The sequence below is a fragment of the Clytia hemisphaerica genome, unplaced genomic scaffold (assembly GCF_902728285.1).
Source record: "Clytia hemisphaerica strain Z4C2 unplaced genomic scaffold, Clytia hemisphaerica genome assembly, whole genome shotgun sequence".
NCBI lineage: Eukaryota > Metazoa > Cnidaria > Hydrozoa > Leptothecata > Clytiidae > Clytia > Clytia hemisphaerica.
In genome coordinates this window covers 446,310-473,883 of record NW_027104175.1, presented here as the reverse complement: position 1 = coordinate 473,883, position 27,574 = coordinate 446,310, and the positions used below count along the sequence as shown (strand labels likewise).

General features: G+C 37.4%; 2 protein-coding genes across 2 annotated transcripts in view; one reads left to right on the top strand and one right to left on the bottom strand.

Moving 5' to 3' along the window:
- The window catches only part of LOC136814355 (dynein axonemal heavy chain 6-like), a 63,725-nt gene that overhangs the window by 33,934 nt on the left and 2,217 nt on the right, over positions 1-27,574 (top strand). Inside the window, exons 25-51 of the mRNA XM_067070878.1 lie at positions 1,012-1,234; positions 1,473-1,597; positions 1,839-1,961; positions 3,551-4,693; positions 4,911-5,128; positions 5,359-5,578; positions 5,860-6,067; positions 6,390-6,484; positions 6,645-6,971; positions 7,490-8,134; positions 8,441-8,636; positions 9,012-9,565; positions 9,769-9,939; positions 10,234-10,515; positions 10,780-11,448; positions 11,607-11,931; positions 14,780-15,037; positions 15,719-15,943; positions 16,181-16,391; positions 16,856-16,958; positions 17,224-17,448; positions 18,297-18,494; positions 18,713-18,906; positions 19,285-19,481; positions 19,663-19,871; positions 21,257-21,419; positions 24,357-24,487. Coding sequence (XP_066926979.1) covers positions 1,012-1,234; positions 1,473-1,597; positions 1,839-1,961; positions 3,551-4,693; positions 4,911-5,128; positions 5,359-5,578; positions 5,860-6,067; positions 6,390-6,484; positions 6,645-6,971; positions 7,490-8,134; positions 8,441-8,636; positions 9,012-9,565; positions 9,769-9,939; positions 10,234-10,515; positions 10,780-11,448; positions 11,607-11,931; positions 14,780-15,037; positions 15,719-15,943; positions 16,181-16,391; positions 16,856-16,958; positions 17,224-17,448; positions 18,297-18,494; positions 18,713-18,906; positions 19,285-19,481; positions 19,663-19,871; positions 21,257-21,419; positions 24,357-24,487 — 7,638 coding nt within the window. The remainder of the gene's footprint in view (positions 1-1,011; positions 1,235-1,472; positions 1,598-1,838; positions 1,962-3,550; positions 4,694-4,910; positions 5,129-5,358; positions 5,579-5,859; positions 6,068-6,389; positions 6,485-6,644; positions 6,972-7,489; positions 8,135-8,440; positions 8,637-9,011; positions 9,566-9,768; positions 9,940-10,233; positions 10,516-10,779; positions 11,449-11,606; positions 11,932-14,779; positions 15,038-15,718; positions 15,944-16,180; positions 16,392-16,855; positions 16,959-17,223; positions 17,449-18,296; positions 18,495-18,712; positions 18,907-19,284; positions 19,482-19,662; positions 19,872-21,256; positions 21,420-24,356; positions 24,488-27,574) is intronic.
- Positions 12,139-13,560, bottom strand: LOC136814358 (ankyrin repeat domain-containing protein 50-like). Its single transcript, XM_067070882.1, has one exon. The coding sequence runs from the start codon at positions 13,323-13,325 to the stop codon at positions 12,201-12,203; it is 1,125 nt and encodes a 374-aa protein (XP_066926983.1). The 5' UTR covers positions 13,326-13,560; the 3' UTR covers positions 12,139-12,200.

The following is a 27,574-nucleotide window of genomic DNA, read 5'->3' as shown; positions in this document are numbered from 1 at the left end:
GCTTTCGGCAGAAACACATAGCATATATGGCGCGTTAGTATGGCGGGGAACCTTGCAGATGGCTGGGTGTGTCAGATGGGTTGGGTATAGTCGGAAAATGTTAGTTAAAAAGTTCAACAATAAACTTCCAATAAAAAATTAGATCGTGGATCATGGATCGTTACCGAGTTCATAATCTGACTAAGAGTATGTAGCGTAGAAGATTTCGCTCTTTTAGTCTTTTAACTGATATCTCTCCTTCCCTAAGACTAAAGTCTCCAGTGGAACCTATTAGCGGACAACATCGAAGAAATAGGGCTATTATCCGCTAATTGGAGGTGTTCGCCTTTTAGAAACTTTTCAATTATGTGCCCTAATTTTGGTATAAGGTGCTATTAAGGGGATAAGTATGTAAAATTTTGGTCCGATGTGCTTTTCTAGAGACACTAGGTCATGGAAGAACAAAAAATGATTATTCAAATGCAACAACTTAGTTTTTATGAATCATAGTACTCTTGAGGTCCCTGTAATTTATCATTTTTATGACGTAAGCAAGTTCATCGACTGGATAAAACGAACGCTCCAAACGTCTAAGCAATTTGTTCAGTGAAACTTTGAAATGTTTAAGAGATAATAGTTTGGATAAATCAATCCTGTCTAATTTGTCTGTGACCAGTTTAACCGTCGATGTCCGCTAACTAGAGAGGAAAAAGTAGGGTTTTGGTCATTTCGTCCAAAAAACTTTGTCCGCTAATTGGAGAGTCCGCTAATTGAATGTCCACGTTTTTTAAACTTTTTTATGAGGATTTCACTAGAAAATGGCCGGGAAAAATAGAATTGTCCGCTAATCAGAGGTGTCTGCCTTTTAGAGTGTCCGTTAATTGGAGGTTTTGCTGTAAAAGAAAAATTGATTACATCTTTCAACCCATCATGTCACAGCGCCAGAGTAAGCGATGCAACCTTTTTGAAATACACTCACTCATTTCACAGAATGTTTAACTTAAGCGTTTTCAATTATTTTTTTTAATTTAGGAAAAATCAAAATCTGATGTGGTGTCTATGGTAACAATCAATCCTAAAGCATTGACTCTTGGTGAATTGTACGGACAGTTTGATGCCAATACTGCTGAATGGACAGACGGTATCCTCTCTTATGCCATCAGAAATTACGCGCTCCAAAACACTGAAAAACCCTCAGACAAAGAAGAGCATCATGGGAAAGAGAAAAGTAAAGAAGATTTACTTCCCACTGAAGGTTTGAGTTTGATTCTTTCAGTTTTTCTCGTTTACTCGTGCGTTTGTTTTTTGCTCGTTCACTTCTTCAATCGTTCGCTTGCTTGCTTCTCCAAATACTAAAATTGGGAGAAAGTATCTTATTATGTGAAGATGTCACAATTTTTAACATCGTTTTACCTATGAATCTTGAAAAATTTGATGTTTAAATCTTCTGCTACAATTTTGTTAATCGTTCACTCATTCTTTTATTTTTCTAGATGAGTTAAAGGCAATGCAAGGCGATAAACAGTTTGGTAAAAGTCTTCACCAATGGATTGTTTTTGATGGACCAGTTGATACTCTGTGGGTGGAAAATCTCAATACCGTACTCGATGATACTAAGGTAAGCTTCACATCAAGAGAACAAAATAGCTTCTTAAATTTGCCATAGTCAGCGTTGTGTATCCTGACAAAGGTCACTGGTTTAAAATCCAAGAGTTTCCGTTAATAAAAAAACATAGTAAAAATAGTAACAAACGGCTCAACAAAAAGAATGCGATATAAAAATTCCTTTCGATATTTGTACGAATTGATATCGCTCTCTTATAAGAACCTCTGTCTAAATCTCCGAAATTTTCTTTCAGTTACTTTGTCTATCAAATGGTGAACGTATATCGATGTTACCGAGTATGAAAGTGATCTTTGAAGTTGATTCACTGGTGCACGCATCTCCGGCTACCATCAGTCGTTGTGGTATGGTCTTCATGGTGAGTTGCCTATTCATGATATTCATGACGTAATGTTTTCTACGGAAAGACCCCGATTTTTGCCAGTAGTGGCAAATTTTATACAACTTTTGTCTTGTTTAAATTTGCCACTACTGGCTAAAACCGGGAGGTGACCGGGAGGCGTGTAGGTAACATGTCATGAATATTATGAATTGGTGGAGACACTTTGTTCACTAATTTTTCAAATTCTCTGATGAATCGCCTTTTTAACCTTTCCATTGTCCCAAATGTTAAGTCTTCTACTTGAATATTGGTACACATGCGTGTTGTCCATATTCTGTTAGCTGAACGTTTTTTGGACCTACCCCGGTGGGGGTAGAGGTCCTATAAATTAACCGATGTCCGTTCGTTCGTCCGTTCGTTACCAGCTTTTTTCAGGATCGGCTATTTAGTTTTTTCTGATTTTTGGCACAATGATGCAAAATGGCAATGCCCAAAATGTGACGGAGCCCGATTTTGGAAAAAAAAATTTTTCCGGCCGAAAATGCCGGAAATATGCCGGAAAAACTGGTTTTTTGACATTTTCTCGAGATTTTATCATTAGTTTTTTCTGATTTTTTGCTCAAAGATGCGTATTAACAATGCCCAAAACATGGCCGAGTCCAATTTTTAAAAAAAAAAATTTCCTGCCGGAAATATGCCGGAAATCGCCGTTTTTCTGGATTTTCATTGGACTTTTTCCACATAATTGGTTGTTTTTTCATTTCATTTCAGTGATTTTTGAAGCCGGAACTTTCTAAAAATCGCCGGAACAGCCGATTTTCGCCGGAAAAGCGGTATTTCTTGAATTTCTTGAGCTGTACTTTATATTTTTTCATGAAATTTTGCACACTAATGCAAAATGTCAATACCTAAATTGTGACGGAGCCCGATTTTCGAAAAGAATTTATTTCCGGCCGAAAATGCCGGAAATATGCCGGGAAACTGTTTTTTTGGCATTTTCTCGAGATTTTATCATTAGTTTTTTCTGATTTTTTGCTCAAAGATGCGTATTAACAATGCCCAAAACATGGCTGAGTCCGATTTTTGAGAAAAAATTTTTTCCGGCGGAAAGTGCCTGAAATATGCTTTTTCTCGAATTTTGATTTTTAGTTTTTTCTGATTTTTTGCAGAAAGATGCGTATTCGCAATGCTCAAAAAATGGCCGAGTTCGATTTTCCGGTTGAAAATGCCGGAAATCGCCGTTTTTGCAGATTTTCATTGGATTTTTTCCTTATATTTCTATGTTTTTCAAACAAAAACATTATTGATAACAATGCTCACCATCAAGTATGATTCAATTGTCAATAAAACTGATTTTTGCGACCAGAAATTCCTATTTATTTTTTCCCTACAACCCTTCCCTCTCCTTCCATCAACAATCAATGATGAATTTATTGTGTTGTGTATTTTCGCTAAACGCTATACTTTCTGAATGATTTTTTTCATTTTTCTTTTCGCATTGCTATCTAGCTTTCATCATCAGGTAGGTCCATTCAGCATGTTGCTTGTTGTTTATAAAATCAAGTCAGTTTTCGAATGATTTTGTCCCGGATAACGGAAAAGAAGAGTAAATTTCCACCTTTTAGGATCCACAAGATTTGGGATGGCAGCCTTCCGTCAAATCATGGCTAAACAAACTACGGGTCATTAAAATCCCTGAAGAGCAACGTGATTATTTATGGAGTTTGTTTGAAATAAGTATCGAACCTGGTCTGCAGTTTTTACGCGATAACGCACAACACCGGTTCACAGATGTGCCTGATTTGAGTGTCGTTCAAATGTTATGTAACCTTTTAGATGCATTTCTTCATTACATTTACAAAGAAGGTGGGTTGGTGGAAAGTGAGGAAAGCGAAGAAGGGGAAGACTCGCACGAGGAAACAGGAGATAATATGTTGATCGATTTCTCAACTCTAATGTTCAATTACGGTGGCATGGGTGGATCATCCAGCAAAAACAAAAAAACTAAAAAACGTCTTTACATCCAACAGGATCCAGCGAACATCGAACCTTTTCTTTGTAAATTGTTCATTTTCTCGTACACGTGGTCTTTCGGTGGTCATTTTAATTGCCTTGACGAGGAAGCAGAAGAAATCGATAAATATTGTCATATCCCGTCATTCGAAGGCCTAGAGAACAACACCATACGGCAAGACTTTGATCAGTTTGCTCGCGATATATTTGACAAGAACACTGACGTCGTGATGCCAGCTGGTGCAAATCTTTTGTATTCCTATTATGTGGATTTTGAGAAGGGTTCTTTCATGTTATGGGATCATCTTGTCCTTAATGCAACACTCACGAGCGAGGCTGATGCACAGACTAAAACCACTAGCCTCATTCCTACACCCAGTACACTTTGTTATACTTTTCTCATTTCTCTACTCTCGCTACATGGTGTTCCATTGCTTTTGGCTGGTCATGCTGGGTATGGAAAGACAACAATTATCAAAGAAACTCTTTCGAAGCTCAATCAACCAGGAGGTAGCGATCCAGCCAGGAACAGTATCTTAGGGGCCGTTCTGCATCAACGAAGCATTAGAAAGGCCAACGATGCCAACTTTCTATTTCAAGAAATGTCTCTCAAAAACAAAGAGCCGGATGAAAGAGTGTTGACTTCTACGCTGACTTTTTCTGCGTTGACCTCACCTGATCGACCAAAGAATGCGTTGTTGTCAAAATTGAGTAAGCGAGGCCGAGATGCGTATGGTACAAGACATGGCGAAAAGGTAACAGCTCTCTCATCAACAGATTGATAGACTTCTCTCCAGTAGTTTAATACATCTTGTTATATGTTTGTCTCTAGTCTTTATGATGCTTGCTTTCACTGAGATTGCTTTTCTTCAGAACATCGTTTCTCAGGAATATTATGTTTTTTGCGGTCTGAACACTCTCAGAATGAGGGAATCCAACTTGACATTATAATAATTGTTTTTTAATTTGCAGGTGATTTTATTCATTGATGACATGACGATGCCAAAAGCGGACGAGTTTGGCGCACAGCCACCGCTAGAAATCCTCCGTGATCAACTTGTGTATAGCGGCTTCTTTCACACAAAGGAATTGCACTGGAAAAACATTTTTAATACCACTCTTGTGGCTGCCTGTGGAGGTGGACAGAAGGATGTTTTGGTCAAAAATAAAAGACTTCTTCAAAAATTCAGGTGAATCTTTTTCATTGAAACAAACTAGTCTGAGAAGTTGTTTTTTTGTTACGTATCAAACGAATGTGTCCCTTTACACCTTAATTAACTTTAAACTTTCACAAAATGCCTTGGTAGATTTTCAATAATAAAAAAGTTCGTTAGCATTTCGAAGTCATAAAAAATGCCGCACGGCATTGAGCACGAAAGATTTCAATGTAACAACATTTTGTCTATATATTTAATCTTAGCACTTTGTGTCTCCCACATCCCTCAGCTCAGGCTTTGCACCACGTTTATTATACTCGAATGACACGTGTTATCGATCCAATCGATTTTACACCCGAAGTCATCACACTTCGATCGGGTATCATTTCTACGCTGCTGGGAATTTTCAATCAACTTACGTTAAAATTGCGGACGATTCCGGCTAAGAGTCATTACATGTTCAACATCCGAGATATAACAAAGGTATCAATCAAGATCCTTTTCCATTTAGTGTTTTATGACTCCATAAGACTCTATCTTTGACTGGTTTACAGAATAAATTTCTTAAACTCTATACAGAAAAGTAAATTCCTGAAAGGCTAAAATTGGGTGGTCTCTAAATCAAATATCTCTCTCCACACTGGTGCTAAAATATTACTTCCTAAAATAGGTTTGGTGATATACATAATTTCTTAAAAATCTTTTTAGTTGTCATTTATAAGTGAGGTTTGGTACCGACTCACGTTAAGTTTGTATGTCCACAGGTTGTGACAGGAGTATTGCATGCAAGTTCGACTGTCATTCGCACCAAGGATCAGTTCATCGAGCTTCTTATTCACGAAACGTCTCGAATCTTTCTTGATCGATTGATCAATGAAGAAGACGAGAACATCTTCAATTTAGTGTTGTTAGATCAAATTCATGATTTCTTGAAAACCAAATGGAACAAAGACCGGCTATTGACAAACAAAGGTATTCCTGCTCATTCCTCTATTCTAATTAAAATCTTGATAGTTTTCCTCTGCGTTTACTTCCAATCGACAGGTAAGTTAGATAATCTACTATTGGAGGTCTCTTTCAGGTAAAGTTATAATGTAAACCACAAATTTCAATGTTACGAGGTTGATCATAATCTCAAACCTTTTTAGAATAAACTGAATTTGCCTTTGTCAAAGTTCTTTCCTGTCTACTATTCCCCCTCTCTGTTTTGGAAAACAATACGAAGCTAATCTCAAAATGAGCCGTTTAAGCAAGCCACTGTTTTGTGATCCATTCTTTTGTTTCGATCGTTCAGGCACCTTCGGTGACTTTGTGGAGATCAACGTGATTCAAGAGAAAAGAGTTTATCAATGCATCCGTGACCAAAGAAAACTTGTCTCCATTATTGAGGTCAGTTATCAACGGTTTCTGCTAAGTGTACCTTATCATAGCTATATTTAGCTATAATTTACTGTTAAGAACAAAGAATTCCATCGGAAACTAAATGGAATTACCAAACTTAAAATCTTTTAGATTTAAATTCTTCCAAGCCTTAATTTTCATTTTTCAGGATTATTACGACCGAGCACGCGTTGCGGGTCGTGACATACCCATGAATCTTGTTCTCTTTCCTCAATACTGTCAACATATTGTGGCGGCCGCCCGCGTTCTCCGACAGACTGGTGGGCATCTTTTAATGATTGGTATTGGAGGAACGGGCAAAAAATCGGTTATCCAGCTAGCAAGTTACATGCAGTTCTGTGAGTTTTATCAACCAACTGTCTCGAAGAATTATTGTATCAATGATTTCAAGGAAGACATAAAGAAAGTGCTTCTGAAAGCGGGTGTCGAAGGGATCAAAATAACTTTCTTCTTGAACGATCGAAACATTGTACAGGTGAGTTTGATACCCTTACATTGCATTTTTCTCAAATTTTTAACTATTTTAGAGCAAAAAATCAGGATTTTCGGGCAATTTTCCCTGGATTTGCTGAAATTTCCACCCTAAGAGTGTATTTATCAAAAAGTTAACCCTTAAAGTGCATTTCTGCTATCTTGAAAAACATACTCTTATCACCGACATACCCGTAGTTTGCCTGGCTGGCCCCTTCCAAATTTTCCTATCGATTGTGCTTTTGTCATGCTAGGATGGGCAGACGAGTCGATTTCACATCGCATAACATCACATCTTACCTATATACAGTTGAGTACCCATAACTCAAACATGCACGGGAACACAAGCTTGTTCTAAATTTCGAGTTATTAAGATTGGTTTATGAGGGTTTGTTAACTGAAGGGACCAGAAAATTTATTTCAGTTAAGGAGACATTGGAGTTAAAGAGGTTTAAATTATTGAGACATGTCTTTGTTGAATACCTAATTACTCAATGTGCTCAATTTAACTTTCTCCCATAGGAATCATTCATGGAGTATGTGTGCAGTTTGATGAGTGGTTCCGGATTCTCAAACTTCTTCGACAGCGAAGGTAAAGAAAACATTTCCGTCAAACTCAGAAGTGATCAAAACATTCGCCAATCATCTGATGATTCCATGGAGAGCCTGTTCGAGTTGTTCAAGCAACGCGTTAAGCAGAATTTACACGTCGTCTTCTCTACGAGCCCCTTCACAGAGCACTTTCAAGAACGTTGTCGTGTATATCCAGCTATAATCAATTATTCGACTGTCGACTGGTATAACAAGTGGCCTGCTGAAGCTTTGAGTATTGTCGCGGAGAAATTCATCCTGGATAAAAGTCTGCAAGAAGCGATCAATATTCCTCGTGCATTCTTAGATATCCTGGTATTCACACATTCCACCGCCAATGATATGTGTAAACGCTTTCTGAATGAGCTAGGGCGTCATTTCCATGTCACGCCCAAATCATTTTTGGATTTCATTTTACTTTTCAAGAAGATTTTTCTTCAACGGAAAGCAAAGAAAGAATTCAAGTTAGAAAGATTAAGGAGTGGTTTGCTGAAGTTGGAATACACCAATGAGAACGTGCTGAAAATGCAAGATGAACTTATTTCACTGGGTCCCATTCTCGAACAGAAAACCAAGGTAATCCATTTAACCGTTTATCCAAGCCTATGGTGCATTTAAAGATTGAAGTCTATTTTTTAGTGGATAGTACTTCCTGTTTACAAATTTAGTTTATTGACCCTTACCTTGGCCTTTAGAAGAACAAATATAATCCCGGTCACCTTCACTGGTCACTTGGTGCTTAGACCAGTATGTAATTAAAAATAAAACTTTGTTGAGTGATAAATTTGAGATTTTTTTACCTTTTTTACCTTTTTGGCCTGTTTTGTCCGCGCAAAAGCAACCATACTCATAGACTGCCATCTTTAATATGATACTTTCCAGGCAACGGAAGACTTGATGGTGGAAATTGAAGAAGATCGTACAAAAGTGGACAGAGTACGAGCTGTGGTTAAGAAAGAGCAAGAAGTCACCGATTTCGAAACACGCAAAGTGGAATCTGTTGCTTACGAAGCACAGAAAGATTTAGACGCTGCACTACCTCAACTTGAAGCTGCCACCGCCGCGCTAGATACCTTAAGTACGATTTCTTTTCAGTGCTCAGGTTTTTGTAGTCTGAATCGCAGAACACTACAAAGCCACGGGTAGAATATAAGGCGAACGTATCCATTAGTAGATGCAACTCTATTATCTATTACGATATTTCGCTCATAATCACAGTCAAATAACTCTCATTAATTCGAATTAAAACTAAACTGAAAAACTGAAATCATGCCCTCCTTAAGTAGCTTGTAAAGTCTTGAAAAAGTCTTTCATCAATTACAAATTGACTTCCTTCTTTAGTTTGAAGATTGTGAGTCAAATGAAATTAAGACAACATGTCATGGCTCAGTGATGCCTAAAATAATAAACAATCTCGGACCAAGCCTTGATATCGATGTCGCTTACTTTTCAGATAAATATGACATTGGAGAGATCCGGTCTTACGCCAAGCCTCCGGTCATGGTGATGACGGTCCTTTCCGCAGTTTGTATAATCCTGAGTGAAAAACCGGACTGGCCAACAGCAAAATTATTGCTTGCTGATCCCGGTTTCTTGAAGAAATTAATCAACTTTGACTACAACAACGTAGACGATAAAATCTACACCCGCATCAAAAGATATACTAAGAAATCCGATTTTAACCCGATCGCAGTTGGGAAAATCTCGGTCGCGTGTAAAAGTTTGTGTACTTGGGTCCTGGCCCTTGAGCATTACACAGCAGTCAGCCGAATGGTGCGTCCCAAACAAGAGAAATGCCGCGAAGCTCAACAAGCACTGCAAAGAGCTTTGAAGAATCTAGCCAGTAAAGAGGCTTCTTTGCAAAAAGTTGAAGAGCAATTACAAGGGCTTGAGAGGCGGTATCGAGAGAGCGTTCAACAGTTAGAAGATGTTAAAAACAGTAAAGCACTCACCATCAAACGCTTACAAACTGCTGATTTGCTTATCAACGCACTCACTAGCGAAAAGGTAAATTTTGTTTTCGTTTCCTTTGATCCCTCTCTAACCTATACAACCCATACTAAACATCTATCTTTAACACAAGAGCTCTTTTTGAAGACCTGTTAAATGTTTAGTTTTTTATTGACGTTCCTTTGGGATCTTTCTTCAGATAACATTCGTGACCTTGGATTAATTTATATCTTATTCATTTATTTACTTTTCCATCATAGGATCGTTGGGCGGAATCAATCGGTACATTAGACGATGACACCAGTTACCTGATAACAGATGCTTTCCTTACGGCAGCAGGAACAGCTTATATCGGTGCTTTCCCTCCAGATTACCGCGCCAACTTCTTTAAAATAATTGAAGCGAAGATCAAGGACAGCGAAAATATCAAAGTAACCCTTCTCTTAGACCATGTTTGCACGTGACGGTTCGGTTTCGCTCCGAATGAAATGAAGCTATTCTATTGGTTACTCTATTCTTGAATGTTTAATTCTTTCATTTCTATGAAAAGACAACAGATTTTTCAAGCAATAACTTTTTGTTCTAACTTTTCGACATTTGTATACAAAATATTATCTACACAGTACAGGCTCTGACAATCCCAATCCTCATTGGTCAATATATGTTATACTTCTAAAGTTTTGTCTGCGTGAATTTTCACTAAACGCCTGAAACATTTTCTTCAGATTCGCGATGGATTCCAACTCTCAACATCAGTGACAAGTCAAATCCAAATTCAAGACTGGTTGAACTTTGGTCTGCCTCACGACACACATTCTATCGAGAACGCATTGTTCATACAAACCACACAACACTGGCCTTTCATTATCGACCCTCAACGGCAAGCTCTTTATTGGATCAAATCCATGGAGCGAGAAAATGTGCTGAAGATTGTTGACGCTTCTGCGAAGAACCTCATGCAAGTCATGGAAAGCTCCATAAGACTTGGTGCTTCTGTAATTATGCAGGTAAGCTGTGGAGCTTAATAAGTTTTCGATTTATTCACCTTAGTGTGGAAGCTTTCCTTGTTGAAGATTTTTTGTGGGTAAATTTTGTCACTGTTATTCATCACATAACCGTTTTTTATCGCACACTGAAAAGAATTATGTCGAAACTTTATTACAAAATTTCCTTCTGAATTTTCGTTTCCAAAATTCTCTCTCAAGGTGGGGGTAAAAACACAGGACAAATTTAACAAAATTCCTCTAAAATTCTTCACCATTTTTTTGCAGAATGCAAGTGCTTCATTGGACCCTTCGCTCGACCCAATCCTAAAGAAAAGTATCGTCAAACGTGGCAATCAATCCATTTTAACTCTCGGTGACTCAGAAATTGAATACAATCCGCAATTCCGCTTGTACATTCTCACAAATGAAAACAATCCGAAAGCTTTACCAGAGCTTTGCATCAAGGTGATGGTGGTCAATTTCATAGTCACTCCAAACGGGATCACAGATCAAATCCTCTCCAAGATTGTACAACAAGAAAATCCTGAACTGGAAAATAAACGCAACGAACTACTACGCAATTTAGTTCAAGAGAAACTTTATTTGCGACAACTAGAAGATATAGCTCTAAACCTCCTCCACAAGTCTGAAGGAAACTTACTTGATAATGAAGAGTTGATTCAAACACTGGACAATAGTAAGACAAAAGCATCTGAGATTAAAAAACGTGTCGCTATTGCAGAAAAGACTGAGTCAGAACTTGGTCAAAAGCGGAAAGTGTATTTACCGCTCGCTGTGCGAGGTTCTTTGTTATATTTCATTGCAGCAGATCTGGCCTCCATCGACTCGATGTACCAGTTCTCGTTGGCATGGTTCATGGAAATGTTTCGTAAATGTCTCGCTACACCTGCTGCTGCTGCGGTGGAAGAAGGAAGGCGACCTTCTAGTGCGAGAGTAAGATTCTCTTCTATTTTGCTAAATAAAAGTGGTCAAGCTTCTTCTTGAATTAATTTACCTATCAACTCGCGACGCATCCTTAGTTTTCAACCACTCTTCCAAAAAATCATAATCTACTTCTTACGATTGTCAAAGTAAAAATTTTCATTGTTTAGAAACGTTTACACGAAGCAAAAGAGTTTGCGTTGCTGAGTTCAATCGAACGTCGAAGGCGCACTTTACTATACGCCGTGGGTATGAATGACAACAAACAATTTATAAAGACCATGACTCAAGTCATTACTGAAACATTCTACCGCCTCGTTACTTTCGCCCTTAGCGCCGGCCATCAATTGTTATTTTCCTTTTACTTGGCGTGCAAAATCTCGATGTCGACGAATGGAGGGCGTGAGGGCGTGTTGACAATGGAAGATTATAACGCCCTTTTAAAACAACAAAATCAAACAAAGAACGAAGACATTTTCGACAAACAAATTAAAGGTATGAATTTCGTCCTGTCACTAATCTTTCCACCATATCCCGCCTTAGTTGACACGGAGATTGATCTTCGAACTTGAAGTGTACTTGGGCCCTTTATTAATTGACCTGTTAAAAATATCTCAAAAAAGTTAATGAATTCTAAAGCTACCATTTTTAAGATAATCAAAAATTCTTTTTATAAAATGCACTGTAAGATTTACAAAACTTTTTATAATACTCTGTCAACTCCAATAAGTTAACAGTTATTATTTTTTCATAATAATATTAATTTAAAATTCTTTATGAGTTATCAAATCCGACTTGATTTCTCGTCTCGATAGAACCGGTTTATACATCGGATTACTGGGGAAACAAGGTGCTGAAATCTTTCTCGATCGACCGCTGTTTGGAACAACGAGACTAGCACCAGTCCTCCTAGCCCTTCCCTGCCTCGATTGGTCAGACAGTCGGAGATTTTGTAAAAACTGTTCCATCGTGTCGTTCTCATCTTTATCTCGACACCGCACACTTCGAAAACTTTGGATTGAGGCAAGCGAGTCTAAAGATTCTAAATCGTCTCGATCATTAAGAGGCAATGGCTTAGCACTTGCTTTGTATGATGGACTCAATTGTTCGGAATATAGGTCGAATAGATGATGCAAGTTTTGTTTTGTTTGATCATAAGTTGAAGTGGTGGAAATGGTTGACAGGCCACTGTCTGAAATCTTGTTTTGTTTTCGGTTGAAGGCGGGAATACTTGATTTGACGCGTCGAAGTGTACATGTAATGTTTTTGTTTTCTCTTGTACCACGTGATGCTGTACTCGCTCTCTGATTGGTCGGTGTTGTCAAGTATGGAATTTGTGCACTGAAGCCATTTTCCTTCAAAAGGTCGATTATTTGTCTATTATTCTCCAACAATGCAATATCCATCACATTTTCGCCATATTTATTCTCCAAAACGAGGCTGAGACTAAACCGTTTCCATGGCGATAATAAAATTTTGACAATTTTATAATTCCCGTTTCGAACGGCGTGCATAAGGGACGTCATGCCGTCTGAATCCCGCGAATCGAAACATAAATCGTGGACACGTTCACGCAATATTAAATGAACGGCCATCACGTTATTCGTTTTACACGCATGCGTAAGTGCGCTCCGTTTCTCGCGATCCTTCAAATTAACATCTGGTTGCGCGTCAAGTATCAACTGCAAAATAATCCGTTGTATTTTCAACGACGTATATTTCGTTTCGGTGGCAATGATCAACGCCGTCTTTCGTTGGTCATCCTGCGTATTGACGTTTTCGCCACGTCTTTTGAGAAGATAACGTAACTGGCACACGTTCCCATCTCTCACAGCGTCATGTATCAATCTCCGCCTTTTCTTTAACAAGGAAGGCTCTTCACCCCTCATCTCCGCCTTTTGTGCCCAAAAAAAAATCTCGATTCTCACAGTTCAAAACAGCGTGTAACAAACCTCAATACATATGTATCGCCCCTCTCTATACTAAATTCACTCAACTCCAATTTCATGAAAAATTGTAACACATCTTTCAATACTTATTTCCACTTCACTTAAGTAAACAAAATGGTTACATAGATTACTCAATAGATTACAAGGTCTCAAACTTCATCGACTTGTGTCGTCGAGCTTCAAATTACTTTGCTCTCAGGTCACTATATCTTTCCTTATATCATCAAGATTTCATTTCTCTCTACATTATATTGTTTTCTCGCGTCGAATAACCACCACTGAATATCTTCACTCAATTTTTTACACAAAGAATATTTAATTTTGGATATTTCTTCTGTACTTTGACTGATAAAATGTTAAAAGCCTCACATTAAATATCTCTCTTGCTTTTTGTTCTGTTATTGTATAAGCGCCTATTTTAGCTCCCCTTTACTTTTGCTAAAGTAACCGTTGTTATTTTTCGATTTACATCTTTTAAAGCTCCCTTTACACAATGCACAGTATAACCTCATTAGACACCGTTCACTAAAAGCTCGTGAAAAAAACTTGAGAACTGCAATAAGTGCTTTTAACAATCTATCGCCGTATGTCTGTGTATAACGACATACGCTATTTTTTGTAAGCACAACGTTTATAAGTATACTTAGGCTCAAACTCGGTAAAAAGTAAGCACAATGCTAAGCATACCTCCATCTGAAATGCAAAAAAAAATTGTGCAGCTTTTCTAAAACGCTGACCTTTTTAGGGTTACTTTTAAAGCTGTTTTATTAGCTTTCTTAGACCAAAGATTTTCGCCTGTAGCGCAAAATTACAAAAACACTGTAATTTTTTGAGCCGAATCAATGTTCCCACTTAAAAAATCGAAATTTCCATGAACCCAAAGAACATCAACAAAATGAAGTCCAAGCATATAAACTAAGGCTGAGAATGAGATTCTGCTAAGCATACTGAGCCTCGACCCGATTTTCCCGTATGCTTATAAAAAAAGCGATTTAATACTGAATTCTCATTTGCGCGGTTTTTGTTATTGATTGTTTTGATGAAAGGGTGGAGAAACTGAAAAATAATTGAAGTGATTTAATAACCTACAGAGACCTTCTGCTGCTTCTTTCATTTAAAGCCAAATTGACGATATTTGAATTAAGGTCCGATTCGCAGTATTATTAAATAACACAAATCCATTGTAGAAGCCGGGAGAAGGGCAATAGCCCTGTTGTACCTTTTTGCAAAGACAAATTGTTCACTTTTACCTTTGCAGGATTTTCAGGGTCCGGGTAAAATTATACAAAACACCCTCTCATCCATTTGAGACCAATGCGTGGTCCGGTTGCATACCACTTTATATTCTCTATATTTGTTTGTTAAAATTTTCTGTTTTCTTCAATTTCTTTTAGTTATGACACAATACTCTCTCAACAATTTGGCCTCCACCCTGAAACGCTCAACGAAGGAGGGAGAAAGTGAAGAAAGTTCTTCCCCGTTTGATGATTTTCTCACTTCATCCCAATGGGAGAGAATTGAACAATTATCAGATTCGTTCACCATTTTCACTGGCCTTATGAACCACGTGAAAGTGAATGGGAACTTTTGGAGAGATTTCATGGTGAGTGAGGCACCGTATCATTATTTGGACAACAATAAAGAACACAAAGGTAGGCCAACTATATAATATTTCAATTTCTCAACCTGTGAGCCCAAATGTTAAAACTTTGGTTCGTATTTTTTAGACCCTTTAAGAAACTCAATCGCTGATTTGTAGTTTTTCGTACAGCTTTGAGAGACTTTCGAGGTTGTAAAAAAGGGGCCATCATGTACCTGAATTTTTTCTGGTCAAGAAAACTAAGACTTTTGGTGTTTCTACTTTAATGAAAGACAAAATACCTTAAGTGGATAGATTTTGGCGGGGATTAACTTTGGCGAATTTAATTAAATCCTCACTAAAATTTCCAAATTCGGCAATTCGCCAAATTAGATCCCCGCCAAATTTAACAAAAAGAGAATTATGTGAAAAATCACAACTTTTTAATATATTTTTGAGTAATTTTCACCCATTTCAGTGTGACATAATTTCCAATTCGCCAAATTAAATCCTCGCCAAATTTGATCTATTGCCAAATTAAATCCCCGCCAAAAATTGCATTTTGTCCAATCGCCAAATTAAATCCACGCCAAAAGTTATCCACTTAAGATAATCATCAGGTCGGGTTTGAGTGGAAGCTGGCTGGATTTGTGCAAGAAAACCCCCGGAACACAACAAAAATCTTAGATTTGTTTTTGTTGATCATTTGGTGATGGTAGAGATATAAAGCCAAAGTCATTCATTTTATTTTCAGGCTTGATTGATGCAGAGAACACTTATTTCAAAGTTTCCAATCTCACCAATTTCCATTACCTCTTTCTCATCAAAAAGTTGAAGCCTGATTATTTCACCGAGGCGGTTTCTAATTACGTGGCGTCAACGATTGGGCGGGAATTCGTAACACCCTCGGTGTTCGATTTGAAGGATTTGTACGCCGAGTCAGATTGTAGAACACCTGTCATGTTTATTCTTGCACCAGGTATGAAGTATACAAATTACCTAAAAGCAATATATTGCTGACATGCTAAAGTTTTTCCATATACATTTTTAATGATTTCAACGACAGACTTTTTTTGTAAAAAGTTATTGAAAAAGGGATAAAAGTGTTAAACTAAAGGAACACACACAATTCAATTTAATGATAATGTCCTTCTTAGTTGCTTTGACTCACTTTCGGTCTCGAATTTATTACCCACAATACTTCTGACCTCTCCAGGCGCCGACCCTTCATCTCATCTACTTCGTTTCGTCAAAGAAGTCCGAGGGAGCGCCCTTCATCTCGATATGATCTCATTAGGGCGTTCCCAAGGCGGAAAAGCAGCAAACGCCATTCGAAAGGCGTATAAACACAAAGGAAGTTGGGTCTTCTTGCAGAATTGTCATCTAGCTTTATCGTTTATGCCGCAACTTGAGCAAATTGTCAGAGAGTAAGTTGCTATGTTATTATGACTCGTTACCTATGACTAATTTGTATCTCAATCTTTTGTTGGTAGCCTGAAATCTGACCATGATATTTAAAGCGACTGTTGACTCCACAGACCTCTGTGATTAACTCTCCATTTTCTGATAAGTTTCACACGAAACATGTTATCATTGGTGATTAACGTGTTGTCAAGAATGATAAACTCAGAAAACTTTTAGCCAAGGGTCCCAACAAAAAAGAACCTCGAATTATAAATTTTGATCTTATAGGAAACATGGTTTCCCTAGTAACGCACGCTGTAATTTGTTCTACTAGTGCATCGAAATTATTCGAGACTTGAGAGAACTGGAAGCCTGCCTTATTATTTTTCAAGGCTTGGTATCGCAAATTTGCTTTGCTTGCCGAATCTGTAGATTTTTACTTCTTGTTATTGACTTCGTTAACCAGGTCTTTTCCCTCTTTTTATAGACTTGCTGATCCAGAGATAGCTGTGAATTCACATTTTCGGTTATGGTTGAGTTCGAAACCAGATCCCTTGCTACCTACACATATATTGCTCTCCTCGTTCATGGTAAAACCTTGTCCCCGTGATAAATCATAAATTTTCCTCAACAATTTTCAAAAAGATTTCACCGATTTTTCTTTACTAAGAGTTGCGTACAGTACGGTAATTAAAGTGCTGATAGTTTAAGGGCTCAAATTTAGAGCACTGGCATTAACACTCAGACTCCCTTTTAAGAAGAGCACTGTCCACTCTGGCTTATTTCTGAAGTATTTTTTATCAAACCATGTTAGCAATAGCACTCCAGTGAAATCGTTTTTCTTTCATCTCACAGGCTAAAGTGGAAACACCGCCAGACGTGAAAAACAATTTACAAACATCTTTTGCACTCAATGGTGGTGTCATAGACGAACATTTGTTCGATGACGGTACAATACACCCACATTGGAAACAGTTGGTGTACAGCGCATGTTTCTTTCATGCAGTGGTTCAAGGGAGAAGAAAGTTCGGTGCTTATGGATGGAATACGGCTTATGATTTCATAACTCCAGATTTAGAGGTTTGTTAATCACAGATCATCTACCTTATTGGTATATATTTTCGTGTGTTACAAATTTTCGCGGGTACTTAATTTCGCGAGTTTTTTGGTCAATTTTCGCGAAATTTAATACTGTTTAAATTTTTCAAAATTACAAAATCGCGAAATTAAATACACGCGAAAAAAAATGTTCTTAGTATTTTGTTATAATAGTATTTTTACATCAAAAACGTTGTGTTTCAAGCAAAATCAGTCTTTTTCTTGCTTTATATGCCCACTTTCTGAAAATATCTAGTTTATTTCGCGATTCGCGAAAATTTGTAACACGCGAAAATATATACCAATAAGGTATCCTGCTCATGTCACGCTCTACTCTATAGGGATGCAGAGAATGTGACGATCTGACCTGGTTGTTCAGCCAAAAAAAAAATCAAAACTGCGTTGCTTTTTGCTTTAAAACGAAAGCGAAAGCGAAAGCGACTTGGTTTTAATATTATGAGTTGTGCAATTGTATCCAATTGTAAAGATTTTTCATCTCAAATTTGGATGACCAAGATCAAAGCGGTGCGCTGAGCAGGGCAGATTCTTTTACGGAGTTGTTGCTGGTCTTATAGTGAATACGTGTCATGCGAAAAGTATCAGAATCTGCTCGGAGATTAGAGGTTTTTACCATTAAATTTAGAAAGTTTTCACTAAAAGTTAACCAACCCTTTTAGTGAAAACCCTTCAAAATTTACAAAACTTGAGAAGAAAGAAAGATTAATAAAGAAAAAAAGAAAAATTCTTGCTTATATTTAGATTCCCTTAGAGGTCTACATTTTCTACAGTCTACAGTATTTTCATTCGACTTTATTGTTGATGTTCCATAGATGGCAGTAAGCACGATCCAAGAGATGCTTTACCAACAACCGGACGTCAAATTCAAAGCCTTGGAAACGTTGGCCGGTGAAATAATTTACGGTGGTCGTGTCTTAGATCCGTGGGACAAACGATGTTTGAACACTCTCTTCAAAGCTTTCTTCTGCAAAGGACTGTCTACTGAGGGATTCTCATATCTCCAGTCGAAGGTAGGTCAGAGTTATAGTTTCGTTCTGATTTGAGAAACCTGCACGTTGAAGCCTTGTGCCGAGTAGGTTAGGCAACGTGTAGATTGATTACAGGAAATAAGCTTGAATTTAAGTATTCTAGATACTAGATATCTTTTTCAAGCTCTAGAGACAGAATCTTAAAAAGTAACTTCAGTTCAATAATATGAATAAACTTTGAATCAACTTGCTTTTCGTAGAACTACAAACCACCTTCAAGCGCTGATAACTTTATGGATTGTGTGACCATGATTGATCAGTTACCAGCCGTGGACGAACCTCAAATTTTTGGTATGAACGAAAATGTGGTCTTCGCTTTCAAAGAACGTGAGGGCGTGGAACTGTTGGAACAATTATCAGCCATGCAAAGCAAAAAGAAATTCGTCCGTGCAAGGTAAATACAGTTCACGCTCTCCAATTTGATTTTCAAGGGAAAATGGATTTTCATCGAGTAGTAGAGAGTCATTTATAACATTTTTTTGTTGACGGTGAATTTGGATATTTTTGAAGAGTATCAAATTATAGTAGAACGTCGCATTATAGAGCCTTAATGTAGATCGAAACGACAGGCCCGACGTATACAGATCAACATCAATTTATCGGGAGATTTGGGAAATCTTGCACAAAACCGGGGAGAAATCCGCTAATATACAATTATTCACGTGACTTTCATCGAATGGACCTTTTTCTCTCTCAGGAATATGTTTAATGAAAGAGGACCAATCTTTGCTAAAACCTCCAATCACTATAAGTTCTTCTTCTTTCTCTTTAGTTCATCTTCTGGTTCGAACGACGAATTGATTCTCAAGCGCGTGGAAGAGATTCTCAACATGTTACCAAACGTCATCCCAATATCTACTTTCATACCACACAGAAGTCGACAAGAAAATCGGACGCCCAAATTCAACAAATCTAATTCTAATCAAGATTTGAAGAAAAATTCTTCTGCTCTATCGCTTCCTGATTTAGGTTTGCCCTTCAATTGATTCCTACTACATTTTCTAACAAAAATCTAATGCGAATCTAATAGCTAAATTTGGGTTATTTTAAAATAAACCTGCTAAAAACGTTTTGAAGGGTTACACAATTCAAAAAAGCCATCCGGAATCTCTAGGCGAAAATAGTATGAATTCCTTCCTTCGTTTTCCAGCTTCTCCACCATCGTTACCAACCAGCATGTCACCCTCCGTCTCAGTGGTTCTACAACAAGAACAAAAACGCTTCAATAATTTGCTCTCCATTATTTCGACTTCTCTTACTTCGCTCCATGATGCCATGAAAGGAAATGTACTCTTCAATGAAACCCTAGAAGAAATGGCAAAGTGTATTTTACAGAACAAAATCCCGTTACAATGGCTGGTACGTTGTGCTTTTGCAGATTCTTTTTCTAATTTGCCTCGATTGTCCTTCTCGAAAATATCGTTGTTGTGTTTAAAGGCACTTCAATACGTTCACTGCCAAGCTCTTTTCATAAATCGAAAAATTTGGCTCCCGTGATGCTTTTTTAATAATATTAGTCAGGTTCAACTTTAACACTATTTTTTTTTCAAGAAAGAAGCTATTGACTTTTTCATTGTTTTTTGGATCGTTAAAAGAACATTTACATGGGGATAGATAAAGAGATTTCATTGTTAAATTTCAGAGATTTGGCAAGCTCAAAAACAAAAGAAAAAACGACAATGGAATAAAATATTTTTACCTCAAGTTTCAGAAATCACGACAGATTCTTCGGTATTTCGGAAATTGAAACCCTCGTTAGCCCGCTTTCCCCATTTGCCTGTTTCAAACATACCAAAACACTTCTTCATTCCAAATTTGAACTTCTTTAATCGGATTTTCGCGAGATTCAATTTCTTGCTTTTCACGGATTTTTGCCTTGAAGCTCAATTTTGAAAACTGAGGGGGAAAACTGAGGGGGTTACTTTGAAACAGACGCCAACGAACAGATAAGATAGGGGGTCTAAAAATGGGTGAAAATGGCCGTACTTTTCAAATGCCCCAAACTCCGAATTCTCTATTAAGGATTTTCAATTTTAGCGGGAAATACTGAAACTACGACTGAATGATATTTTGCGAATAAGCTTAGTGTAGCATTTCTAAGCTTAGTGTCATCCAATTAAAGTTACAGTTAAGGATAGAAACTGATTGGATGATCAATAGAGTCAGCTAATTAAAAACCCTTCCTTGGCCAGTTGGCCAACTGAGATACTGTGACGTCATAATTGAAAGTAATTAACTCATTAATCTTATGTTGACCTAGGCATTTTTTTTAACTTGCCCTTAAAGTAAATTTTAAATCTCGCCTAGATTCTAGGAAATTAAATTGCAAAGTATTTTATGAAGATAAAGGAAAGATATCTTTTCAAATATTTAATTGTTTAATCTCTGTTGAAAATGTCAAGAATTTGAGTAATTATTTGAGCCTCAGAACCCCCACCAGAAAACCGAAACGCTTTTCGTTTCACCATCAAACGAAACGCTGAATTTAAAGATGTAATGATTAAAAATCAAATTTTAAGGTCTAATACTAACGGGAAAGCAAACTTTACGCTAACGAATATCGATTACATATGACTGTTTAGGTAATAAGATTTTAAAATGACAATTGAAATTTGAATCCAAATAGATCCAATCCAGGATCGAGAAAAAAAACGAGAAATCTTTTTACCAGACTCAATAGTATCTGTATAAAAAATCCTGCGTAATTTGCATATCTTCGTTTTTCTTCCATGTCATAATTTCAGGCACATTGCTATTGCACCAATAAATCACTATCGTCATGGGTGACCGACCTTCGGATTCGTGTTCAGTTCATATCAAGATGGCTGGAATGTGTCACCATTAATGACGTCACTTATTCTACTCCACCACGAAGTATTTGGTTGCCAGCTCTCTTTTATCCTCAAGGTACGTTCGTTCGTTCGCCTTTGTAGATTGATGATGATCTCTTCAGCTACTTTAAGTCAATTTCGCATTGCTTAATTCTCTGGGCCGTTTTCCCAAAAACATAAAACCACTATACAAATTAAAGATATCAGGTGAAAAGAGATTCGTCAACTTTATCCATGCAAAAATTTTAGACTTTTCTATTCACGAAAAAGTACACGCTAAAATCAGCCCACTTATGATATTCGAATCTTTTAATTCGGTATACACGCTTTTTTTTATAAGAATGGTGTAAATCCATTTCATCATGGATATTCTTAACTTTTTTGGGAAAATCATCCTAAAATATTCTTACAGCATTCTTACAGCATTCTTAGGTTAGGATCCTAATTCAGACTAGATTTAACATTTAGTACATACGTCTCAAGCATAAAATGGCATTTTTGTGAAGAAGTGATACTCGGGGGGAATTCTTTCACTAATTCACGCAAGTGAAAAAGCCCATTCACGCATTCACGCAAACCGCTGGGGGGACCCCTAATATGAACGGTTGAATATTTCATAGTTGACTAAAAACACCAAAACACATCCTTAGGTGGTATTTGTCGACTTGAAAATGTTCCTCATTTTTGAGTGTTGATTGTTAGACTTTTCATCATCTTCAAAAAAACGTCATAGAAAGGATCATAACATTAAGTCATTAATATATACCTTATCGGGGAAAACTTCGTCGGGGAAAAATATTCGTCACTTGCTAAAATTTTCGTCACTTTTCCCCGACGAAAATTTTCCCTGGGGTATTTTTCAAACAAGAATTTTCTCTATTTTTTCTTCGGTCTAGTCAAAAAGTTTAATTTCAAAATAGGGTTTTTCGTCGGGGAAAATTTTCGTCAGGGAAAATTATTCGTCGGGGAAAAATATTCGTCACTTGGCCAAAATTTCGTCACTTTTCCCCGACGAAGTTTTCCCCGATAAGGTAATTGAAATTTGACGGATCTGGTTGGAATTTGACCAAACTTGTGACTAAGAAGACATTAGGGAAACACATCAGGAGTAATTGTAAACAGAATATCTCAGATGTCATCTCAAAATTTCCCATTTTTGTCGATGTATTATTTCCATCTCATTTTAACAGAGACCAGTCTACGTCATATTTTCCTTTGTTTTGTGCGTTGCAAAACTCCTACTAAAAGCCCGGAGCTGTGTATTATGTAATTAACGGGTAGATTACCTAAAAAAATTGTTCTTTTGCGTAGGTTTTCGAAATTGCATAAATCCTTTATTAAAGTCCTTTGATCAATGCCGAATCCCATTTTGATTTATAATTTACCGACTATTAGATTGCCCTTTTCCCCCGCTTCACTACTAGTACTAGATGCATCAGTCGTCTTGATAGCGGCGCAAATCTTTAACTTGTTCGCTGCCAACTGAGGAATCAAAGTTCTTCAAAGGGCCATAACCTTTGATACAGAGATTTTGCTTGGTTTTTATTGTCGCATTCTTGAAATTCTGTGTCGATTGGGTATACAATTTGAAGGTATTCGAAGCAGAACCCAGGCCACAGGAGCCTTGGAAAGTCAAATTTTCGATAAAATTCTAAGAGGTCTTGAATTTTCGATTTCTGGAAAAGACTTGGCAGTGAACGTATAAAACGTATCAATATAAAGCTTCGCATCAAGATCAAAATTTAATGGGACAGAGTCATTGTTTTTGAACCCCCGAAGGAGCTAGAGAAGAATCTTTGTAGGGAAGCCTTAAGTTTGCCCTGCGTTTACAAATTTTGTTTGAAAAACACGTGTTCTCGATGAGAAATAAGTGCCTTCATTTTCCATACAGGAGCTTCGGATCTAGCCCCTTCGGGGCTTTAAAATCAATGGACAGAGTCTAGTTAGCCCCTTAAAACTTCATCGTGATGATGTGTGTATACAAGCTTAACTTTTCCTTGATCTATTGCACGCTTACCCAGTCTCTTGATCAAAATTACAAGAATTTTGGTCAGCCTATACGTCAGGATATAATTAAAGCCCATTAAACTAATGATAAACTGTAATGGAAAATGACTAGTTCCGACTTGTCGTAGTTGAAACTTTTCCGTTTCCAACGTCACGAAGCTTTATTGCGACGTCACTTTCTGACATCGAATTATAGTATTACGAAAGGAAACTTTCGATTACAAGGACAGACAAAAAAAGCATTAAGAGTGTGACTGTGATTGCATTGTACCCTTATTGGAATATTGACTCATAGCATGCTTCTCAAATGACAAAATAACATTTGACGTTTCAAACAGCTTCCTTCCTTGCTTTCTTGGCGATTAAAATTAGCCTTCGCCACCTTGAATATGGATTGGTAGCTATGGCAGTGTGGCTGTAATTGTTATTCGTGTGATGGAACAAGCTTAACTTAAGACCAAACAGTATTTCATTTCTGGACATGTCACATACAAAAAGCCTGCCTTCAAATTACCACATTATTGACATACGTAATAATCAGCCAATTTCCCCTTGCAAACCCACGTTATAGAAAAGTACATATATATTTAACTACCTCCTCTTAGAACGTGGCTGTTAATCTCCTCTTGTCGATAAGCGTGTCATAATCGCGTGGAACTCGAAATAGATACCTGAAAATTATTTGGTTGGCGAAAGGGATTTGCTGATCTCCCACTACATACTCGTTTTGTAAAACACTCTAAAATAATAATATGGCGGAGGCAAATTTAGTGGAATAATGTTTGCGAGATTTCCTAGTAGGCTTTTCGGTCGGAAGATAGCATGTGCTTATAACAATTTTAAGGCTTCTCCAGCAAAATTAATCATGACATCACGAAAGCAAGAGAACACCCCCGAAACTCACTAACATGCCTGTACACCCTTTTTGTGCTAGTCAAAAACCTTAGTAATAAATGTTAAATTGATATTGAAACCTATCTGAAAAATGCCAATCTTTTTTTCTTAGGTATCTTAACGGCAGTTTTGCAATCGCACGCAAGGGATCACGGGATAGCAACTGATGCATTAACATTCAAACATTACGTCACTGCTAACGTCATACAAGCAACCGAGTCATCAATATTGAATATTTTCCAGGTAAAATAACATGTTTTTGTGAATTGTTCCTTTCGTTCGATAGTTTTAGGTATGACATCGCCACAAATCCAACATTGTGCGTTTTAAAGTCCCTAAGAACGCTTTGATGCTCTCGTTACTTAACAATGGTAAGTCAAACCTCAAAAACTGGTAATCACTCCCTGATGACTGTCCTTCTGAAATATACCAGGCCTGTGATCGTGATAAGACAAAGACCATTGCCCCCGTCACCGGGGGGGGCATGGCCCCCCCAATATTTTGCAAAGTATTTTTTTTTTACTTTGAAAAATCTTATATATACCGTTTAGAGGGGTGAAATAAGGGCAAAAAGTCGAAAATTTTCTTCGTCGCCCAACCATGGTGGGCGACATATTTTTTGGCCCCCTCAATTCGATGCACACGCCGGGGGCCATGAAGACCCAAGGTTATTGGTGATTTCACGGGGAAAAATACATAACGTTTCACGATTGTGAAATCCCGTTATATTACGAAGCGATTAGAAAGAGACATCTCTCATCATGAAAGAAAGGGGTTGAGTAATTCGGGAGTGAGGCATTTGATTTAACATTTAGTTGACCTATCTCTGTCCGTGTCATTCACTGAGGTGTCATGCTGGTCTCATCAAGTTTTTTTTTCGCTTACAGCTCCCTTTACATAATGTTTTCTAAATTAAGGTTATGTTAATAAATGTAATTTTTCTTTTTTTGATTGTCTCTGATTCCTTTTTCCACGAATCTTTTGAGCTGGAGAGAGGGGATTGCACTGGCAAACGTCATAGCCTGTCATTCATTTAGTATTTCTCTGACGAAATCAAACAAACAGAAATGTGAACATCATTTTTGACCGTTTCTCTTTTTAATCTCTGTTTATGTTATTTTTATCTGAATTCCTGAAACTGTGGTTGATACCCAATTATCTTTCTCACAAATCAATAAGACCTTAACTACCCTATCATTATCTCCATAAGGTACACTAAAGACATACTTCCGGAAATGGACTATTTCAAACCTCCTCTCCAACATGTGCTTTACTTGAGGCTGAGGTTAAAACTTTTTTTTATCTTCAGTCTATAATTTGATCTAGAGGGTCTTTTTAAACGACAAGGTTTGTCTCTTTTAGAGATGTAGGGATGTGGTTTAAGGTCTCTGTTTTTTCTTTTACCGAGTCTTCTAATACTCTCGGGTACCTAATAGCCGCCCCCCCCCCGCTAATTAATTTTTCGAAAATTTTCCACCCAGGACATTCTTATTCCAACCCCCCCCCCCCCGCTTATTAATTTTTTGGGAAAATGTTTTTGAAAGTTCCCTTTTTTGTCTTAATTCTGCTGTATTAGCCTCCTTTTCAAACATTTTCCACCCAGGACATTTTTATTCCAACCCCCCCGCTTATTAAATTTTGAGATTTTTTCCAACCCCCCTGCTTATTCCACCCCCCCCCCCCGGCTATTAGGTACCCGAGAGTAAACATCCAGTAAGTGCCACTTTATCATTATCAACAACTCGTAAAAAACTGCTCGGAAAACTTTTAAGCTTTGTCTAGGAGAGGACAAGATTAAACAGATTGTATGTGTAGTTTTGATAAAGGATAACATTACAATAATGATAAGATTACAGTGATACTTTTAGCGATTAAGATTGGGTTTGCATTGGCTTTCAATTTAATACACCAACATACCGTTCAAGTATCTTTCTGTATCTTAGTCTTTATCAGAGTGGGAAATTTCTACGCATGTCTGAGTTGATAGAGGTGTGCCTACGTGTATTCGACTGTACTTGACTTTTTGACGAGTTGGTATCTGTGATTCTATTTTGTCATTTTAAGCGTGGTATTTTTTGGCATGGGATTCTTTTTTGCGGAAATGAATCATTTGATGATCGGGTGGGTTTGCGGCTGATTTTTATTTGGTAAAGGGGTGACGCAAATGCGCTGTGCCGAATTAGTTGAATTATTCATTATCAATTTTTTACTCGAGTGAACCTACTATGGAAACCTCAATTACATTTACTGTAACGAGAGTGCTCGTTAATTGACCAATGAAGACATTAATAATCACCACGCATCTAAATGCTTAAAGCCTTTCAGCAAGTTCATAGATGTTTGAAATTAAAAGGAGTGGGGCTCTATAACAGTATAACACTGCATGTTTCCTCGAAGTTGTGGGCACAGACACTCTCTATAAAGTAAAATAACAGTTTTCTTTTGAAAAGTAAAAGTAGGTCATACTGAAAAAAGACGAAGCTAAAGTTGAAGCTAAATAATAAAGTTTGATATCAAAAGGATACCCACGCCTGATTTAGCTGCCTTTCCACCCCCATGTTTGCGAGGTCAATACATCACTAAGTGTGAATTATTGTTCGGAGGTGCATTTTCAATACTTCGAGGGAAAATTTGAACGGACAGGAACTGCGATCAGGAAAAATTTGACCCCGGTAGTAAAAACAGGTGTTTGATGCTAATTACCAATAAAATGTAAATTGGCCAATGTCCAACAGTTTATAATAAAAATCCTTTTGTCTTTACCGATCCTACTTTCCGTTTAAGATAACTAGAGTCGGGTTTCGTATGTACGTCAGGTACACCCGGAGGGAAGACATTATATTGATGATAGTCGAATCTCAGCCAAACCAATGTTTTCCTTCAAGGAAGCATTTACTTGATAGTTAGAAAATGTGTCAACCGGTTTTGACAGGATATTTTGAAATCAAATGTTTCGTTCGTTGTATTTGAGCGTTCGGAAACTAAAACAGCAATGTTTATGTATTCTACTTAAAAAAATTCCCTCGTTATTAAAGTTTAATACCAAATCTCAGATCTGTTAACTTGGGAATTCGATAGAAGGATGTTAAAGCGCTGTCGAAGATGTTGTTTCGCGAAAAATTCTGATTTAAAGCCTTTTTATAGCTTTTGCTGCATCCTGCTAAACGAGCTGCTAAAGGTGTCATGGATTCCAAGAGTTCGCAACAGCTATAAGGGACAAGATGATTTTGTCCCGAAAAATGCATGATGATATTTTCTATCCAAGTTATATTTTGTCGTGTCAAAACGTAAGGGAACGAGCCCATGATTATTTCTTAAATAGGAAATGAG